The 18,646-nt window shown below is 45.8% G+C and overlaps 3 protein-coding genes across 3 annotated transcripts in view; 2 read left to right on the top strand and 1 right to left on the bottom strand.

The window, feature by feature from the left end:
* Positions 1-297: 297 nt before the first annotated feature.
* Positions 298-12,350, top strand: PRPF39 (pre-mRNA processing factor 39). Its single transcript, XM_010001199.1, has 13 exons — positions 298-627; positions 901-1,026; positions 1,667-1,785; positions 2,524-2,691; positions 3,442-3,607; positions 4,250-4,357; positions 6,422-6,586; positions 6,904-7,030; positions 7,124-7,392; positions 7,997-8,181; positions 9,544-9,618; positions 10,220-10,340; positions 12,016-12,350. Exons 1-13 carry the CDS (start codon positions 298-300, stop codon positions 12,064-12,066), a joined length of 2,010 nt encoding a protein of 669 aa, XP_009999501.1. The 3' UTR covers positions 12,067-12,350.
* A 958-nt stretch (positions 12,351-13,308) lies between these two features.
* Positions 13,309-18,257, bottom strand: FKBP3 (FK506 binding protein 3, 25kDa; the record flags this gene model as incomplete). The annotated part of the gene is made up of 4 exons (XM_010001204.1): positions 13,309-13,550; positions 14,378-14,475; positions 16,913-16,980; positions 18,125-18,257. Coding segments are annotated over 4 exons (354 nt in total), but the record flags the coding sequence as incomplete, so codon positions are not given.
* A 163-nt stretch (positions 18,258-18,420) lies between these two features.
* Positions 18,421-18,646, top strand: part of FANCM (Fanconi anemia, complementation group M) — a 66,777-nt gene continuing 66,551 nt past the window's right edge. The window contains exon 1 of the mRNA XM_010001203.1: positions 18,421-18,571. Within this exon, the coding sequence (XP_009999505.1) occupies positions 18,421-18,571 (151 nt within the window). The remainder of the gene's footprint in view (positions 18,572-18,646) is intronic.

Raw genomic sequence — 18,646 nt, 5'->3', positions numbered from 1 at the left:
ATACTGTAGCTGTTCACTTTTACACCAGGACAGCTACTTGTGATAGTTTTTTAGAAAAAGCACAATGGTCTGTATGTGGAGAGCTTACGAGGTATGACTGCTATCAACATGTCTGTAATTGTGAATTGGGCTCAGTGTGGAGCAGATCTGATTGCTGAAGGTTTGTGGTGAAATACGTGAATGCCTGAAGCCCCGGAGAGACTCCTGGCTGATAGTGCACAGCACAGTTCTTTTTGGCTCTTCACTACATGAGTACTGAATCTTTTTATTTCTACAGGACCTGGTATCACCTCAGCCATGGAGAACACGGATAATGCCGAGGCGGAGAAACCGACTGTGAGCAATGACAGCACGGACAATGGCACCGAAACAGCAGCAGAGGAACAGCAGATGGACTTCAGTACAGAGATCATGAGTGTGACAGAGATGGAGCAGTCACCTGATAGTTCCCCTGACTTGAACGAAGAGAACATGCAGGAGAGTGAAATTCCAAATATTGAGAGTTTACAGACAACAGACATTGATGCTTGCTTCCCTCCAGATTTTGACAAGTTCTGGAAAGTAGTAGAGGACAATCCCCAGGATTTCACAGGATGGGTATATCTACTGCAGTATGTAGAGCAGGAGGTTAGTACACACCCCTCTTTTCCTTAGCCTTCCTGAAATAAGCAAAGAAAACCAAAACAAGCCGTGGATATCCCAGTGGCAAATCTAGAGCTGCACATCAGGCTTTCACAGATACTGTTTCAGGGCAGCTACCCTTGCCAGTGTTGTCAGCAGGGATCACAAAATCAGAGCAGTTGTTTTTTAAGACAATATTACAACAATCATTATCTTAGAAATAATGCAAAGTCTTTTGTAAGGAAGGGGTACATTGCCTTTATTGTGCATTTCTTGCAGAACCACTTACCAGCTGCCAGGAAAGCATTTGACAGGTTTTTCACACATTATCCATATTGCTATGGATACTGGAAAAAGTATGCGGACCTGGAAAAGCGGCACGACAACGTGAAACAGTCTGATGAGGTATGTAGGTAGCTGGGGCAGCTGTTGCCAGTGGTCCTGTTGGCCAAACAGTGACTAACCTACTGCAAGTCATTTGGCTGCCAGTACCTGCCATGTTTGGTCAGGTCTGCAGGGATTTTGTTTGCACTTGTCACGTCTGTGGCATTTGTAGCTAATGTTTTTTCTCTTTGTTGGCAGGTGCGTTAAACCTCTACAGTTTGTCAAGCTTTGCAGTGCAAGCCTCTGTATTACACTGCAGCTTAACAAGTAGGGCAGGGCTTTTCTGTCACTTCCATTTATTACTCATTTTCAAAGCAATATAGTTGGTTTTGCTGGTCACAATTGCTACATCTTATTGCATTTTTGGTCAGACGCTGTCAATGATGCTCTAATGGGTCTGTGCCCTATGGTCTGTACCCCAAAGCCTGCCCACACAACCTGGTCAGAATGCAGGGACCGCTGCGCTTTGAAGATCAAGACTCTGCACGTGGAGATCAGAACATTGCCATGTTCTATCCAACCTCCACCCAAATGGTAATGGTAGATTATTTAAACAAAATTCCAGTAATTAGTATTTCTAAGGTTCACCGGATAACACAGTGTTGCCTCTCTCTTAGGACACCATTAAGTATTTGAAGTACAGTTCTCGTTCTCTTCATAGGTTTATCGCAGAGGGCTGCAGGCAATTCCTCTTAGTGTTGATCTTTGGATACATTATATAAACTTTTTAAAGGAGACCTTGGACCCTGCGGATCCGGAAACTAACAGTACTATTCGAGGGTAAGTTGAAAGCAGATGCAGGGAAGCCCATACATGCAGTCCCAGTGCAGCGTGAGCATGTCAGTCTTTCAGCTGAGGGACAAGCTCTCAACAGCCAGTGCTTAGTTTGAGAATTTTCAACAGGGTGGAGCCCAGTTCCATAAGAAGGGCTGGACAATACAGTGGGGTACAAGGATCAAAGGGTGTGACTCAAGAACTTCAAACAAGGCATTAGGAAATGCTTTGTACAGCACTGGAACAGGTTCCCCACGGAATTTTTGGAATTTAATTCCTTGGAGATTTTCAGGATGTGGCGAAATGTGTCTGACCTCATCTGCTGCTGGCAGTGGTCCTAGGTAGAGTAAGAGGTTGGACTAAAGTTTGACCCAAAATCTTAACTGAACTTAAACTGAAGCAGCTGCTAGCTGCATGATTGGTGTATGGCTTTTGTGTGCTAAACTGCTTAAGGAATGGTTTCAGAATCTTTGCAAGTGGTGAAGATTGTGTGTTTTCCTCGTATCTTGTGTCCCTGATGCCTTTATTGTGTTGTGGCAGTGCTGGAGGAAAAAAAGGTGAGTGCAGACTTCCTGAAATTCTAGAGATCGTGCTCCAGGTATCTAGAAAATACTTGGAAGAATTTAAATAATGAATGTAAGTGTGGTTGCAAGGAAATGAGGGTGCTCATAATCTTTAAGATCTTTTTTTTCCTTCTTGAGACACCACATTCAGAAGCAAGTGTAACATTACTTCATTTTTCAGAGCCTATGAACATGCAGTCTTAGCTGCTGGGACAGATTTCCGTTCTGACAGACTATGGGAGATGTATATCAACTGGGAAGATGACCAGGGAAACCTAAGGGAAGTTACATCCATCTATGACCGCATCCTTGGAATTCCCACACAACTCTACAGCCATCATTTCCAGAGGTAAAGAGGAAGCAAAGATTTAGTTAATGCTCGTGGGGTTCTTAAGCACACACTAACCTACTTGTGTAAATGCAAAAATGTTCACTCAGAACAGGAGCTTGAAATAGTTATTGAGTTTTTTTATACCTAGGTACTCATACAGCCTTTACAATGTCTTAAAAGTACTGATTCGTGTTTTAGATAAATTCACAAGAGTTGCTGTGGAATAAAGAAAGGCCTTGGAATTGTGAGGAAGAAGATAGGATGTCTTTGCAAAATCAGAACGAGCAGTTTTGAATTCCTCATGCAGTGCTCATGTGTGGTGAAGTACTAGTTGTCTGAAGAGAAATACTTGGTTAAATTTGAGGCAGTAGATTCTGCATGAGTATGGAGAGGTTGAGAGGGAACAAAAACCTTAGTTAAATTACACATCAGACCTCCCTGGAATTTCTACAGGTCTTTTAGCTTTGGAAATAAGTGTATCCCTCTGAAACTGATCTTGCCCTTTGCCATCAGTGTGCATGGCAAGCGGTCTGCCTTTGCCACTGTGGTTTATCACTTCCATTTCTCCATGAAATGCCAAGTTTTGAAGCCTGCTGGGTGGCAGCAGTTGTACCTGGGCTGGGTGTAGTCAGAAGTTGCATTCTCAGGGTTGCCCTCGATGGATAAAGTCCTGCAGAACCCCACTAGGACTTACCATCGTGCTCTGATTGTGCAGTGTTGCAATGTAAAACATCAGGTTCGTGTTGCCTTGTTTCTGGCTGCTCCCAGGTTTAAAGAACACATTCAGAACAACTTGCCTCGAGACTTCCTGACCACAGAGCAGTTTGTTCAGCTGCGCAGGGAGCTGGCCTCTGCCAACGGGCACAGCGGGGAGGATGCGCAGCCTGGAAACGACCTGCCCTCTGGGACTGAAGATATAACTGACCCTGCCAAGGTATGGGTGCAGAGAATGGTCACTAGCTCTTGTGCCTCTGGGTGAGGGATGAGTTTATTGGCAGAAAATTCAGTACCTCAGTAGCTGAGGTCTTGCTGTAGTTCTCTTGGCATGTCATTACTCTCGGCTCATGAGGTGGCTTTTGTCTACAGGACATACCTGTCCAATGTTTTCATAGGCATTAAAGAAATGGAGTTAAAAAATGAAAGAGGTGATGCACAAAACTTTATGAATGGATATGAATTATTCCAGTTAAAAGACTATTAATTGGTCTAAGAAAGCTCTCCATCAGCAGTGGTCTGTGCAGGGCCAGAGCTTGGGAAGGTACAAAAAGACTTGGAGCCACCCAAAGGAATTGCTAGCTGTGAAAATGTATGCATACTGAATCCAAGTTGGACTTGGATTCAAATTAATTTTTAATCTCAATCATCTTTAGCATAAGAGCAGAACATCAGCTGGAAAAGCAACCCAGCTGGGTTACACAGGGGGCCCAGGCACCACCAGAGCAGTGTCCCACCCCTTCCTCATCTCTTCAGGGTAACACTCAGGGCATCCATCGTGCTTCTGGTTGTGCATATTGCCATCATCATGAAATGCATTTACAGTGCCTGCCTGTGTTACATTTTTTAAATTATGTTCTAGCTAATCACTGAGATAGAGAACATGAGACACAGAATCATTGAGATTCATCAAGAAATATTCAACCACAATGAACATGAAGTCAGCAAGAGGTGGACGTTTGAAGAAGCGGTAAGTTTGGTTTCTCTGTGTAAGGCAGCAGGCATCAGAGTGCTGAACAAGGGCTTGTGAGCTAGGGATTTTCAGTAACATTTAGGCCTTAAGAACTCAAACTGTTCTCTGCCATTTTTCTTGTGAAAATACAGCTTATTAAGTCAGCTCTGTCATGTGTCAGTTTGAAAATCTTTAGGCAGTATTTGGAGAGAGGCAGGATGGTGTGTTGTGGACAGTCTGCAGTGCCCCTGCACGGGTCACCTTGTCAGTTAGTGCTGCCTTATGCATGTGGTGCTTTGCAAAAGAGATAAGGGGATGAAGTTAGCTGCAACTGAAAAGGTAAGCCTGTCCTACAAGGAGAATTAAATTTGTATGGGTTTGTATTTTAACGTGACACTCTTCAACCTGAAATCAGTTCACTTGTTTTCCAAAAGTAGCCATTGTAACAGGCAGCTCCTGTGCATAACGTATGAAAAGTAATGGATCACAGCAGTCATTTGATCATGGCAAATACAGAGCTTTTTCCAGTAGAATTAAGTTTGGTTACCTTTGAAAAGGCAATCTGAATTCCCAGGATATTTGTTGTTTTTTTTTCTTCCTGACAAGTAACATATTCCATACCATGGTTCTTCTTTTAAATTTACTTTTGTTTTCAGAAGTACATCGTATTAAACAGTTGGGACAGATGTTTAAAGACAGAACTGTTGTGTGGATTAGTGCTCTTTGTTGGGCCAGTCCTAGTGCTGTGGACAGAACATGGTCCAGCTCTGGTGGGTCTCCTGTTAGTGACCCAGAGCCTGGAGTGCTGTTCCCAGCCCCACATGGGACACCTTTGCACCAGGTCCCTGTCGTAGAAGGAAGCAGAGCATGCAGAGTGTGTCCCTAGAGTAAGTGGGGCTCCAAGGTGCTGATGTACTGTGGAAAATAGTTATGTGAGTGCAGGTTTTCTTGGCTCAGGAAACATTAACCTACATATTATTGACACTGAGAATAATGTTAAAACTGTGGACATCCTGCTGAAAATGTCTAAGAAATGGAGTGTTTGCTTCTGGGCCAGTCAATATTTTGCTACCAAGATAATATCTCTTCTCAGTAGAGAGGAGATACCAGTGTGTTGGATCTGTGAGGAACTTGAAATGGCAAGTTGAGCATGTCTTTATAAAGGCCAGGGATGAGGTAGATGGGCAATGTATCATATGGGTTTTGGAGACCACTTAGAGCTGGTTTTACTGTTATTTTAGCAGGAGCAATGTACCTGTGCATTTTTCTAAATGGAAAAGAGTGTTTGGTTTCACAGTAGAGTGCAGCAAGAAGCACGAAGGGGGTGATTTGCCTTAAATTACAGGTGGCCTTGAAGAATTGAATGTTACTTCTTAATTATTGTAAGTTCTTTAAACCATCTGTGTGTATTTGTATCGGAGATGGAACTGCAGCACAGAAGAGAAATAATCAGGTAAAATTAAAGAGGAAGGGGAGGAAAAGCAAAATATTTGCTCTGCTGTGGTTAGTTCAAAGCAGTGGTTACCTTTTCTGTGCTAAGCTGTGTCTGTCCCAGCTCCTCTTGTAGCCATCAATAAAAGCTCCAGTCCTGCTAGCTCTGGAGTAATCAACCTAACGTAAATATTTAGTGTGAAGTTCTCTTTAGTACTCTGACTTCCCTTGCCATGACTCAACCAAACTCTGAATGAATTAGTAGGATATGCACTAGTACAATAGAAGTACTTCAGCTGTGAGTGTGTGTGCATGTGGGCAGTGCCCCTTGTTGTTCAGGGTGGCATTGTTACACTGTCACTGCAGGTCTGCAAGGGAGGGACTGCACTGAGATCTTCCTCGGCTTCTGTGAACACTTGCACAGAAAAATCTTCCTAGAAAAACAAGTTACTAGCCTAGGATGTGGTTGTCAGCAACATCTCTTGATCAGTACTTGGTAACCCCAGCAGATTTACTTGAGTGATAGGTATATAATTCTGAAGTCCCCTTTACTTCAATGGCATTACTCAAATGATGTGTGTCTGGTTTTTTATTTAAGCAGCTTGTTGTTATGCTTATTAGTCCTAACTTGCCATGCTGTGACTCTTGCAGATAAAGAGGCCTTACTTCCACGTAAAACCTCTGGAGAAAATTCAGCTGAAAAACTGGAAAGAGTACTTAGAATTTGAGATAGAAAATGGCACTCACGAGCGAGTTGTGGTCCTCTTTGAAAGATGTGTTATTTCATGTGCCCTCTATGAGGACTTCTGGATTAAGGTAAGGGAAGTGGTTTCCCACCTCTCTCCTGCTGATTGCACACATTGATCTAGTGACTAACCTTTTGTACTCTTGTGGAATGTTGTTCATATATAACTATATCTGTTGCATTAGGAGATGGTCTGCTTGCAACCAGATTTGACTGCTGCATATGCCAACTTCGTTGCCTCTCTACGTCCTTCCTTACAGAAACTAGTCTAGTGGTTCAATAAAGGTGCTGAATGGGTTTAAACAAAAGAATTTTATCGTTCTGGCATGTTTTTAAAGACAAATACAACCTTTAAATTGTTCAATCTCTGCTCTGTTTTCAACTATAGTATGCCAAATACATGGAGAATCATAGTATTGAAGGAGTGAGGCATGTCTACAGCAGGGCTTGCACAATACACCTTCCTAAGAAACCCATGGTTCACATGCTGTGGGCTGCCTTTGAGGAGCAGCAGGGTAAGAGCAACATCAGGCTTTGCTGGGAGGGACTCTGTTCTCCAGAGGCTGTTGGATGTCTCCGGTCTGACGGCGTCTCCACTGGTGTTTCAGGCAACATCGACGAAGCCAGAAGGATCTTGAAAACCTTTGAGGAGTGTGTGCTGGGGCTGGCAATGATCCGGCTGCGCAGGGTGAGCCTGGAGCGCAGGCACGGCAACATGGAGGAGGCAGAGCACCTGCTGGAAGATGCTGTCAGGAACGCCAAGTCCATCAGCGAGGCCTCCTTCTATGCCATCAAATTAGCTCGGCACCTCTTCAAAGTGCAGAAAAATCTTCCAAAGGCAAGAAAAGTGCTGTCAGAAGCCATAGAACTTGACAAAGTATGTGTTCCCTCTTCGTTCTGCCAAAAAAAATTAATATAATCTTGGTATTTTTCTCTCTTGTTGAACCACTTCTTTAACAATATGGCAACAATGATGACAGGAATTGTACCTGTATGTAATGTGTCATTACTGCATGGAGACAACAGTCCCTCTAAGCTGATGTTGCTGTATTTGCACTTTGCATATCTGAAATTTACAGATTACTTTCTTTCCTCAGAAGCACAAAGTGCTTCATACTTTTCATGTCTTTTTTAGAGTCTTCATTATTGTAGGCCCATTCACATGTTAAGGTGAACAAAATTGATCATGCAGGCAGTAGTCATAGATCATTCTGTGTAACCACAGAAACATTAGGCACTCTGGGTACAATTAGTTCACTCTTAGTAAGGTGTGACAGCTGTTTCTGTGGTGTCAGATGACTCCTGAGCTGCTTGTGAAACAAACCAGCTCAAAGATGAATGGTGTAAAAAGGAAATGTTTGTATTGACTTTTCTAGCATAAATTTGTGATGTAAACCTTCTGGTCTGCATCCAGGAGACATACATTGAATGTGAAATACCTGACATGACCATGTACCACTTGTAATGCATCTTTTGCCCAGGAAAACACCAAACTGTACCTTAACTTACTTGAAATGGAATACAGTGGGGACCTCAAGCAAAACGAGGAGAACATCTTGAGCTGCTTTGATAAAGCTGTTAATGGCGCCTTGTCCATCAAAATGAGGATTACCTTTTCTCAGCGGAAAGTGGAGTTTCTGGAGGATTTTGGTTCTGATGTAAACAAGTAAGATGTGATCTGTGCAGTGCCCAAATATGGGTCATCCAAAGAGGGCTTGTAAAAGCAGTAGGGAAGGAGTAGGTTTATGGGTCCATTGAATTGTTTCCTTCATGCCATCAGCTCTGTGGTGAGGGATAAGCTGCTTGTCTAAAACAAATTCCTGTTTTGAAATAACAAATCTCTTTTCAGAAAATTACCCCTCTTCTGTAAAATATCTAACACCTCATAGAGTAAAACTTCACTGCTTGTAACTTCTGACTGTAGTTTTCTCTTGATAAGCCTTATAAAGTAGGGTGCTCCTCAAAGAGGACATGAAGTATTTTGGGACAGGTACAGCCTGACACTCTGTACCCTGGGAGCTGCTGTGTGATGCTTCCAGAACTCCATTGTTTTGGTTTTCCTGTGTTGAGGAGTAGTAACAATACTACACTCTTATTTCAGAGGATCAGATACCAGAAGTACAACTTTTTAATATACTTTTTTTACTCTAAATTTTCTATTTTAAAGCAAGTGCTTGTTTTTAGATTTTGCAGCTAAATAACACAAAAGGACTAACCTCAAGTTAGTTTTTCTGCTTTGTATGTTTTTAACAATAGCTGGTCCCTCATTTCTGCTGGCTCTGACCAGTCTGACTTTTTGGCAGCCAAGCATTGCAAGCTGGGGATCCTAGAGCAAACCAAACAATGTGAAGTTTTCAGTTCCCAAATGGTACTAGAGCACAGAATAAGAAAAGGAGACTGTTTTCTCCAAGAGGAATATTGACAGAAGGAGCAGTTTTCATGCAATACCTTGTAAACTGGTATGCAGCTGGTGAAGTTACATTTAGCAATCCACGGGAATTTTAGCTAGGAATCCTTTGTGCTGCCTTAAATACACCTTTTCTTCCCATGTTGTTTGGGAAAAGGTTGTAGGTGCTACTTGCAATTGTAGTAATTTTATATAATACTTATTTCCAGTACTTAATTAAATGTTGATTCCAAGGACCAGTGCTGTTGTGGATGGCACCAATGCCTGGCTGAGGGGATGCAGTCACTGGAAGGAGCAGCTGTATCCCTAATGTTTTAGAAAGCTTCCTTATAAAAACACTTCATAGAAGAATTGCATGAAGTGTGACAAAAGTTGAGCAATTTGGGAATTTCTGAGCTCACAGAAAATTCCTTGCTATGCATTGTGGAATCAAATTCAGTTTTTTGGCTTTCTCATCTTCATGGCAGATGACTGATTGAAATTTGATTATTAGTAAGGTTTTTTTAGAATGTTTTTGTATTTTTACAGTTCCAGTTAGGCATTTTTAAATGGTTGCTAAGGTGCTTAAAATGTTTATGTAAAAGTGGTGAGCAAAGCTTGCTTTTCTTTTGTCTCCTTCAGGCTTCTGGATGCCTATGATGAACATGAAGCTCTTCTGAAGGAGCAGGATTCTCTAAAAAGGAGAGCAGAGAACGGGTAGGAAGTCTGCTCCCCTGAGAGTATAAACCACAGTCATCAACAGTGCAGTGTGTGGTAGCTGGAACTCTAGTGCTGCACGGAGCTACTGCTGATACTGAGCACTTTGGAAATGCTTTAAAAATAGTTCAGAGATCAGTCTCAGAGACTTTTTTGTTTATTTTTATATATATACACATGGGCTTTTCAGCTTTAAGCCTACTGCTTGCAGTAACAAGTCACTGATTTTTAATTCCTTAAGGTGTATACTAAATAGGGATCTGTTGTTGGTTAAAATATTTGGATATTTGGAAACAGATTTATAGGAAAACAGGTTTTTTTAATTACCTATCACAGAAAAGAGCATTGGTAAAAAAGACTCTGAGCAGAGATTATGCTATTCCTGTCTCAGTTTGAGCACCAGAGCAATTTAAAAACCAGACTTGTTCTGAAGCACAATGCACTCCTCTCTGTCTCTAAATCAAATACTGTTACCCTGCTTGGACAGGGCACCAAGTTTGAAAAGGTTACTCAGCCTTATCTGTTACGACTTTTCTCACACAAAGACATGCTCAGAATTTGATCCAAGATTTACCATTTACCAGCAAATATTGACTTACAGATCAGAAGAGCCAGATGAAAAGAAAATGCTCACAGACGACCCGAGCTTGGCCTCAGCCCAGATGATGGATGGAGACATGCAGGTCAATCAGGCAGCCTATAATTACAACGCCTGGTACCAGGTAGGTATGTGCTCTGGGTCTGTCCTTCCACCTGTGCTCAGTGTGGGCACCTTGTGCTTTCCCAGGGACTGGATGGCCCAGTGTCAGTCAGCAAGGAAAGCTTGGATTAAAGATTGAGCTCTGGTGTTGGTTGGTTCCTCTTTGGCCTGTAGTGCCTGTGTAAAATGCTTCTCTCTGAGGAGCCAGATGAGCAGTTTGGTGGCTGCCCCTTCATGTGGAGGGATGTGTGACAGCAGCTGAGGCCATTGCTAAGGGCAGTAGGTCTGTTCTGTGCTGGAACGTTTTGCCCAGGAGACTCTCCTTGGGATGCCCATTTACTGTATGTTTTAATAGTTACTTTCTGCAGCTCCTCCTCTTGCCTGTGACAGCAGCAACCTGCAGAGGTTGCTCTGCTGCTGTCTGCACTGATGTTCCACTGTGTGTTTTGGCTGTCCAAGGGGCTGGCCATAAAGCCAGAGCTCCAGTACCAGACTTGCTGGGTGAGACTCGTACTGGTGAAGGTGGCACTGCTGATGCCCCCTCAGCTGGGAGGGGAGCCATATACTGCAGGCTTGGAATGCTGCTGCTTCTGTGTTGTGGAGGGTCCAGCTGAAATGTTTGCTGAAGCAGATAAGGGATAACTCCTCTAGCCTGCAAGGAGGCCATGGGATATGTGTGGGCAGGTGGGGCACAGAGCAGCCACTGGGTAACTAGTTCAGAGTTGTCCACATCAAGTTTTGAGTGTTCTATCCAAAGTGAGGCTGTGGAGGGTCTCTCACCCAGCATGGGGAAACTGCTCAGCACTAGGCGAGGAAAAATGCCCCAGGATTTCAAACACAGAACTGTGGGAATAGCTGACCTAGGCTGTTCATAAAGACCTTAGTCCTGTGGTTGACATGGTGACTCCATCACTGTCTGTCTTCTGTGCATTTTGCAGTCTGAGGACAGGCAGAAACACTTTCTGAAAGGATGGAGACATGTTTGTGCTATACAAAGGGCACTCTACTGCTGACTGTGCCCAGCCAGGATAGCTGGGGTGCAGCTGGTTGCAGGAAGACCAGGGGAACAGTCTCGGTGGTGTTCTCTGCCAACCATAAACTGAGGGATTCCAAAGGGGCTGTGTTGGGGCACTTGGGCTGTCTGCCCGGGCTCTCCCATCTCAGGGGGTGTGCTGGGAGACTGAACATGGAGCTGGAATACAGAGAGCTCAGGTTTCCCTTACCTCCTGCTCCCTGCCTTTTTCCTCCCTCTCACGCCACTCTGTTGGAAGGGAAGTGAGCAGGTACCAAGGAGGGGATCCGGGGGGCAAGAGTGAACCTCTGACCTGTCCTGTGTAGGAAGACTGACCAGATGGGTGTTTGCTGAGAACTAGAAGCACAACGGGCAGCAGTGCCAGCCTCAGCCGTGGCTGTGCAACTGAGCCAGCCCTCAGTTCTGCCTCTAACAAAGCTCCTTCCAGTGGGGCTTGGAGGTGTGTGGAGTCCTCAGGAGCACCCTGACAGGTCCCACCCTGAGCACCAGGCGGAGGATTGGGCTGTGCACAGCGCCTGGGGGGGGGAGCCAAGCCTGGGTGCTCTGTGTGATGGGCACTGTTACCTGCCTGTGCCTCCATGCAGCCTTGGCTGGCTCATCACCAGGTGTCCTTCCTGAGCACGGGCAGCCTGACTCACACTGTCCTGTCTTTGTTTTTCCCTAGTACAATTACCAGAACGCCTGGAATTATGGACAGTATTACCATCCGACTTGATCCAGGGAGAGAGTGAATTCACTGTGCTGCGGTTTCAACAAAGAAAGAATACAAAAATATATTTTTCTAAATTAGGGATGTGAAAGAACTGTTTGTCATACCTGCTTTTTGGTCTCTTGCATGTGAAATGAGCTGATGTTCGCAGGGTATGTGTGAAGCAAGATGTGTGTGCTGGTAACCGATAAGTGATATCTGTACAATCCTAGTTTACCATAAATGCATTGTTTTTTAATTCCCTGCACTAATTTATGGAGATATCTGAAGAATTTTTTTTCAGTCTCATAATGATTCCATAGATTTAATCAGTAAAGCTGTAGGGTTTTGGTTTTTGGGGTTTTTTTTTCCCCTAAAACTGTTCTGCTGACCCACGTTGGCCACCAGAGCTGCCAGGGGGGGAGCAGGGCTGTCCTCTCCTGTGCTGCTCCTGTCAGCACCTCAGACCTGCTCTGTCACCAGCTCCCTGCCTCAGCCAGTGACTCCCAGGCTGCCTGGTTTGTGGCATTAGGATTGAACTCTTGGGGTGACACCAGCAGCCCTGGCAAGCTGCCACAGGGATTTTCTATTCTACATTTGGGGGGGGGTGTCAAAAAATTAAAACACGGTGCAAGGTGACGTGTTCTTTTTTAAAAAGCACAAACAGTGTTTGGGATGATTTTTGTATTTGGAGTTTTTCATGTACACAGTGTGAGCCGACTTTTTCATTTTGATCAAAGTGATCATTCTCATTTTTGTAATAAAAGCCAGGAATTCAGTAGCTCTCTGGGCTTTCTTGGGTTGCCTGATTCAAACCAGGAGGAAGAGCACTGGGGTCTCGACAGTTCAACATTCTGTTCGTAACTGGAGCTGTGGCACAGGGGCACCTCAGGAGTGTTACTGGCATGTGGGGTTCTCATCTAGAGCAGATGGGCATTATGCCTGATGCTTCTAGGAAAGATGAATCAGTGGATCTTTTCGAACTTCAGGAGTGCCTAGAATATAAATGTACATGTTTTCCTCCTTCCTTTCTTCTACTATTCTAAGTTAACTACAATGTGGGGTGGGTGCTGCTGTAACTCAGCAGCTAGAGCTGAAAGAGAAGTGTAGTCCTGGAGCCCTGAGCAAGGTATGGAAGGAAACCTCTTTCAGTGGAAGGGAAGGGTCACTGCAAACAGCTGGGGCAGTCAGTCCCCCAGGGGTTTAATTCTCCCTCCAGTAAGGGAAGGAAGTTTTAAAGTGATCATATACACAAAAAAGTGAAGTCACTTGCATGTATAAACTATGTTTTCTTTAGTGGTATGTTACTGTACAGCAGTTGGGGCAGGGAAAACAAACTTGATTTCAGTACAAGGCCACAGTTGTAACTATCCTGAAGTTACACGAGCAGAACTGCAGTTGTTGGAAGCTTTCTTGATCATCAGTGGATTCCCAGCAGCAAAGGAAACTCTTCATTTCATTCAATATCCACCAATTCCACTTCAAAGAAAAGTTTTGCATTTGGAGGAATCCTGTTTGCACAAGTTAAGGAAGTTTTAAAAAAAGAAACCCAAGCCCCACCCAGTTCCACATCCCTCCCTAGGAAGTGCTTTCCCACCTGTTGTCCTGTTCTTCATGTGTCAAGTGTCAGATTTCACTGTCCCCTTGTAACATCCTGGAGTTCATACAGACCCACAGCTGCTGCGTTAACAGCAGAAGCCACCAGGCGGGCCCAGCTCTGCAGATCCTTGTCATTGTTCCTGTTCCTCCGAGGATGAGCAGCTCCTGTCCTCCCTGAACTGCCCAAGCCTGGTGTCCATTTCTGGGACACAGTCACTCATCACCCTCTGGGGGAGGTCAGACTGTCTAGAGAGTCCTTTAAGTTACTACAAGATTGGAAGGAAGAACCATCCCTTCTTGCTGACATGTTGGTAAAAAAGAATGACTGCCCAGGCTGTTCTGCAGGATCACCCCCTCAATCCCCTACTTCGTTCTATCCCAGAACCAGTTCTAGCCAAGGTCAAACTGCTGTCTCTACAGCTGCAGCAGAACTTTCCAGCCTTCTGCATTCGTTAGCATCCCCATCAGTGCTGCAGGAATAAGCATCTGGAAGCAGCTGGAGTAAAAAAGCAGGCAGAAAACAACTGCAAGCTCTGCAGGGCTCCCTATGGGCGTTTCTCTTCAAAACAAACTGGAAATTGTGTCTACCCGTTAAGTTCACTGAATTTTTTATAGTTAACATTCCAAGCCTGGCATGAGTAACAAGTGAATGCTCCCCCTTGTTTATATCCCTGTCCATAAAGCACTTTATTCCACCAAGCATTTCCAAGTTACTTAATGAATAATTGTGAAAGGATACTTGGCATCAGGCTGCCCCTTCTTGCCATATGCCCACTCAGGTTCTATTTCCAGCTGGGCCTTCTCCCCTTTACTCATTGTTAGGAGGGCTTCATCCCACTGAAAAACAAAGCAGAAGAAACTCAACCAACCCCAGCAGTCAGCAGCTTCTGAAGTGCATCTTGAAGGCTTTTGCAGCCTGCCCCGTGAACACCTGCATGAGACCACCTGCCCCTCTCCCCACACCTGCCCACCCGCGGTGGCACCTCCACGTTCTTTTTCTTTGTGGAGGTGTTTCCCCTCCTCTGACCTTCCCAATTCCTACAGCAGCCTGTGCTGCACTGCAGTTTCTGTAGGGACATGAACGCACGAAGTAACAAGCTTGTTTCAATGTAAACATCCTCAGTCACCGCAAACAGGATGGGATCCGTCTCTCTCAGCCTCACATGTCCCCACTGTTCTGCAGCACTGACAGGTCAGTGCTTGTTCAGGGCTGATGCTTACGACTAATTTATTTCAGTGCTCATCCCTCTTCAGGACTTGCTGGCGCTGCCCAAAGCTGCTCTAAGCTGAGCACTCCATCAACATTCCAGTGAGCAGCTGCAGCTCATGCCTTGTCACTGCTGAAGGAACATACCTGGCACCCACACAAGCACCACGGCCCTCCGCCAAGAGACAAGATAAACCCAGGCGACTGCTGCTCCTGCAGTGCTGGCCACAAGCTCAGGGACCTGATCCCCTTCCCAGCTCCAATCCCACCATCCCAAGGCCCTCTTCCTGCATAGCAGCAGCCTGGAAGATTACGCTGGGCTGGGTTTATTTGGTGTTGTAAAGTCAGGTAAGCATAAGATCCTTCCCACATTCTTATCCTGGGCCACCGATTTCCCCATTGGCTCAGCAGCACAAGACAGTAAGCAGCTCATCTGCTCCGCACGTCAGCAGGGCAGGTTCACAGCAGGGTCCGTGCCTCCCAGATGAGATTAGACGGGTGTGCAGAACCCTGGGCTCTGAGTGCCTGGAGCCTGCCCAGCCACCCCCCAGACGCCTCCCACCCGCCCGCAGGGCTGCCAGCTTCACCTAGTTCAGAGCTAACCGGGGAAGGTGTGGGGAACGGTCCGTCTTCTTCCCCCCACATAAGACTCAACAATAAATGCCTTTCAAGTCAGCAAAGCAAGAGTGACGCCTTTCCACTGATTCACTCAAGGACAGAATGAGCAGGCCTCTTGCCCTACCAGATAAGTGCATAGCAAAGAAGCAGCACAAGAGTTATAATAACTGGCAGAAAAATAGACAATAGGTTAAAGACTGCCTCTAATGGAATATGTACCTGGCCAATGGTGATTGGCTAATTCAGACAGTGGTGCTTTTTGGAACAATGGTCTCTGATCCATAAAAAAGAGAGTAGGATCTGCTCTGCTGGTGTCTGCTCGCTCTCTCTGCCTGCTTGGGACAGACCCTGCTGCAGCACCTGAACCTGCCTGAGTGCCACTCCTGTTGCAAGGAGAAACAGAGAGGGGGGTGCCTGTGCCCACTCCCGGGGATCCTGCCTGCCCAGCCTGGACCGAACCGGACCGGAGAAGCCTGCCCAGCCTGCATCTCCTACAAAGCCACGGGACCAGAGCCCTGCCAGCAGCAGGAAGGGGTCACCCCGGTCACTGGGACGCAGGCCCCCCTGCAGATCTCCAGCCCAGCCTGCCAGCACATTTCGAGAACTGCGCTACGCAAGGAAGGAGGGTGAATATACACACACACACACACACACACACTTTAACTTTCTTACTGGGCTCAACTCCTACCCTTTCACTCCATTGATTTACACCTCTCTTTCGGAGTGTGCCTTTTATAGACCACAGTGCCTTTGAATCCCTTTTCCAATATATACCTAGCCAACCTCTCCTGAACCTTGATCCCTTAGTTTGTATTGTCCCTTAATAAACTGATTAATTTGCAAAACTAAACATTGGCCTCGGTAACAATTTATGAGTGTGGTGGGAGGGTACTTTAATCTACCCTCTATGAAACGGACCCACAGGGGCCGTTCCTCTGGGAGAGGTGGAGCTCGGGCTTTTTAACAAACCTCTCCACACTTGGAGGGGGGGGGAAGTCGCAGAAACATCCTGACAACCGGTAGCCCCCCGGTACCGGCTCATGACAGAAGGGAACACAAGGGCAGCACTGAGGCAAAGACCAAAAAGATGCCGAGGGAAAACAACCACCTTCTGACAGACAAGAGGACACCAAATGCAGAGGGACTGACAGAGACCCCAACAACCCATGTGCTGTGCAGAGCACTGGGGGCAGGCACAGGGGCTGCTCCTGTGCTGGGGAGCGCTGGGCTATTCCACTGTTCACAGGCTGCTTAATGAGGAGCAGCACTGCAGGGGGAGGAATGCATCCATGGAGAGTAAATACTGCATCCTCCAGCTGTAAAGCCTTTCAACTTGTCTTTTTATCTCACAAGGTACAGGAGAAGCAGCTCAAAATTTGAACCCCAGTCATAAATCCTACAGGTTGAAAACCTTCTGGATTCTGAGGAAGTCATGAAAGCTTTACTTACACCTCTGATTACTTTTCCTACACCAACTTTGAAACTCAAAGGTTTGGCTGCTTTCTTCTTCTTTGAACCTGAAAGACAGTTCTGTGTTCATTTGCTATAACATCACACCAAGCACACCCCATACTCCTATTGAAAATTACTATTACAATCATCTTTATATAAATACCTACTCTTATAATATTATTTTTAGCCCACTGTCAGGTTTTTAGGGGAAAATTGAGTGTTATGCACTAAAACCATTATTATTAAACATGCAGGAGCTAAAGTTGATAAGCATCTTTCAGATATTGATCCAGGGAACATTAAAGACTAATTTCTGACTTCCTAAAGTTGATGGCACAAGCAAAGAAAGACAACAGGGAATGTGCAACATCATTCAACCAGTACAATGGCTCAGACAGTGTCCCAGTGACAGCCCTGCTGTTCCTCTCAGTGTTGAATATCAGTGTTTCTAGGATTTCATACACCTAATCCTAAATCCTGTGATCAAGAAACTGTCACAAAAACACCAGCAGAATCCTCTGCAGTGGATACAGTACACCAGACTACTTCAAATCACTCTGGTCCCAGTGCTTCCTCCTTTAGGGGTTTATGACAGAAGCACACCAAGACGTGGCTGTTTAGAGAAGCGAGTAGTTGGTGCTCAAGTTCCACAGACAAGAGAAGCTCCTAGAGCAGGAACTGTTTTTCCTCCTGAGTAGTCTCAGCACTGATTCAACCCCCGCGTTTCACGTTATCTGTGGCCTGGAGAATGCTAAACGTGAGGTCTGGCAAGATGCAGCAGTGTAACTTTACACCAGCCAGGCCAAAAATACTGCCCTGCATTCCCTCACGGAACATCAGGCTCCAGGAGCAGCCGGCAGGGACACCTCCAGTCAGCTGCACACCACAATGACAGAGGCAGTTTTTCAGGACCCCTGCCATGCACACCTTCCAGAAGCAAAGGTTTCCAGGAGGCTGCGTAAGAAGCCCAGCTCATTTCCTCTACGTGCATTTGCAACAAAAGCCAAACAGTGCCCAAGTACATACGTGACCTTACTTGTCTGAATATTGGTATCGAAGACTGTTCCATCCTGTAGCTTCCCTGTGTACCAGCAATGAACAGTGTCTCCTTTCTTCGGAAAGTTGGTTTTGTCGCCCTGCCCAGCTCATTTCCTCTACGTGCATTTGCAACAAAAGCCAAACAGTGCCCAAGTACATACGTGACCTTACTTGTCTGAATATTGGTATCGAAGACTGTTCCATCCTGTAGCTTCCCTGTGTACCAGCAATGAACAGTGTCTCCTTTCTTCGGAAAGTTGGTTTTGTCGCCCTTCTTTAAGATGGATTTTGTGTACTTCGGTGGCCCCTAAGTTGATACAAGCAGAGTTATGCCTGCGCACCAAACAAGTCCTCAGAGCAGCTCCAGCCAAGCCTGAGCAGCCGCACAGCTCAAGGCACCAGAGGAACACCCGGGGCGTTAGGGAAGGGTGCTGTTTTAAAGCGTTCAGGTGTAAGACCCGGGGGGGATGCAGCAGCCTGAGGGCGGCTGCCAGCAGAGCTCACAGGGGCTCACAAGGCCAGGGCACCAGCCCTTGATTGCTGAGGCCACCGGGGCCCTGCACACCCGGGCCCTGCACACCGGGGTTCCTGCACACCAGGGGGGCCTGCACACCGGGGGTTCCTGCACACCCGGGGGGTCCTGCACACCGGGGGGGCCTGCACACCAGGGGGTCACTGCACACCAGGGGGGCC

Source organism: Chaetura pelagica, unplaced genomic scaffold (genome assembly GCF_000747805.2).
Source record: "Chaetura pelagica isolate M959 unplaced genomic scaffold, ChaPel_1.0 scaffold206, whole genome shotgun sequence".
In the NCBI taxonomy this organism is placed as follows: Eukaryota; Metazoa; Chordata; class Aves; order Apodiformes; family Apodidae; genus Chaetura; species Chaetura pelagica.
This window is presented reverse-complemented; position numbering and strand designations above follow the sequence as displayed.

Excerpts from the sequence above, each read along its gene's own strand:
- PRPF39 (XM_010001199.1), top strand. The coding sequence starts at position 298 with ATGGAGAACACGGATAATGCCGAGGCGGAGAAACCGACTGTGAGCAAT. Across the intron at positions 4,358-6,421 it reads GGTGGACGTTTGAAGAAGCG|ATAAAGAGGCCTTACTTCCA; the intron begins GTAAGTTTGGTT and ends TGACTCTTGCAG. Across the intron at positions 10,341-12,015 it reads ATTACAACGCCTGGTACCAG|TACAATTACCAGAACGCCTG; the intron begins GTAGGTATGTGC and ends GTTTTTCCCTAG.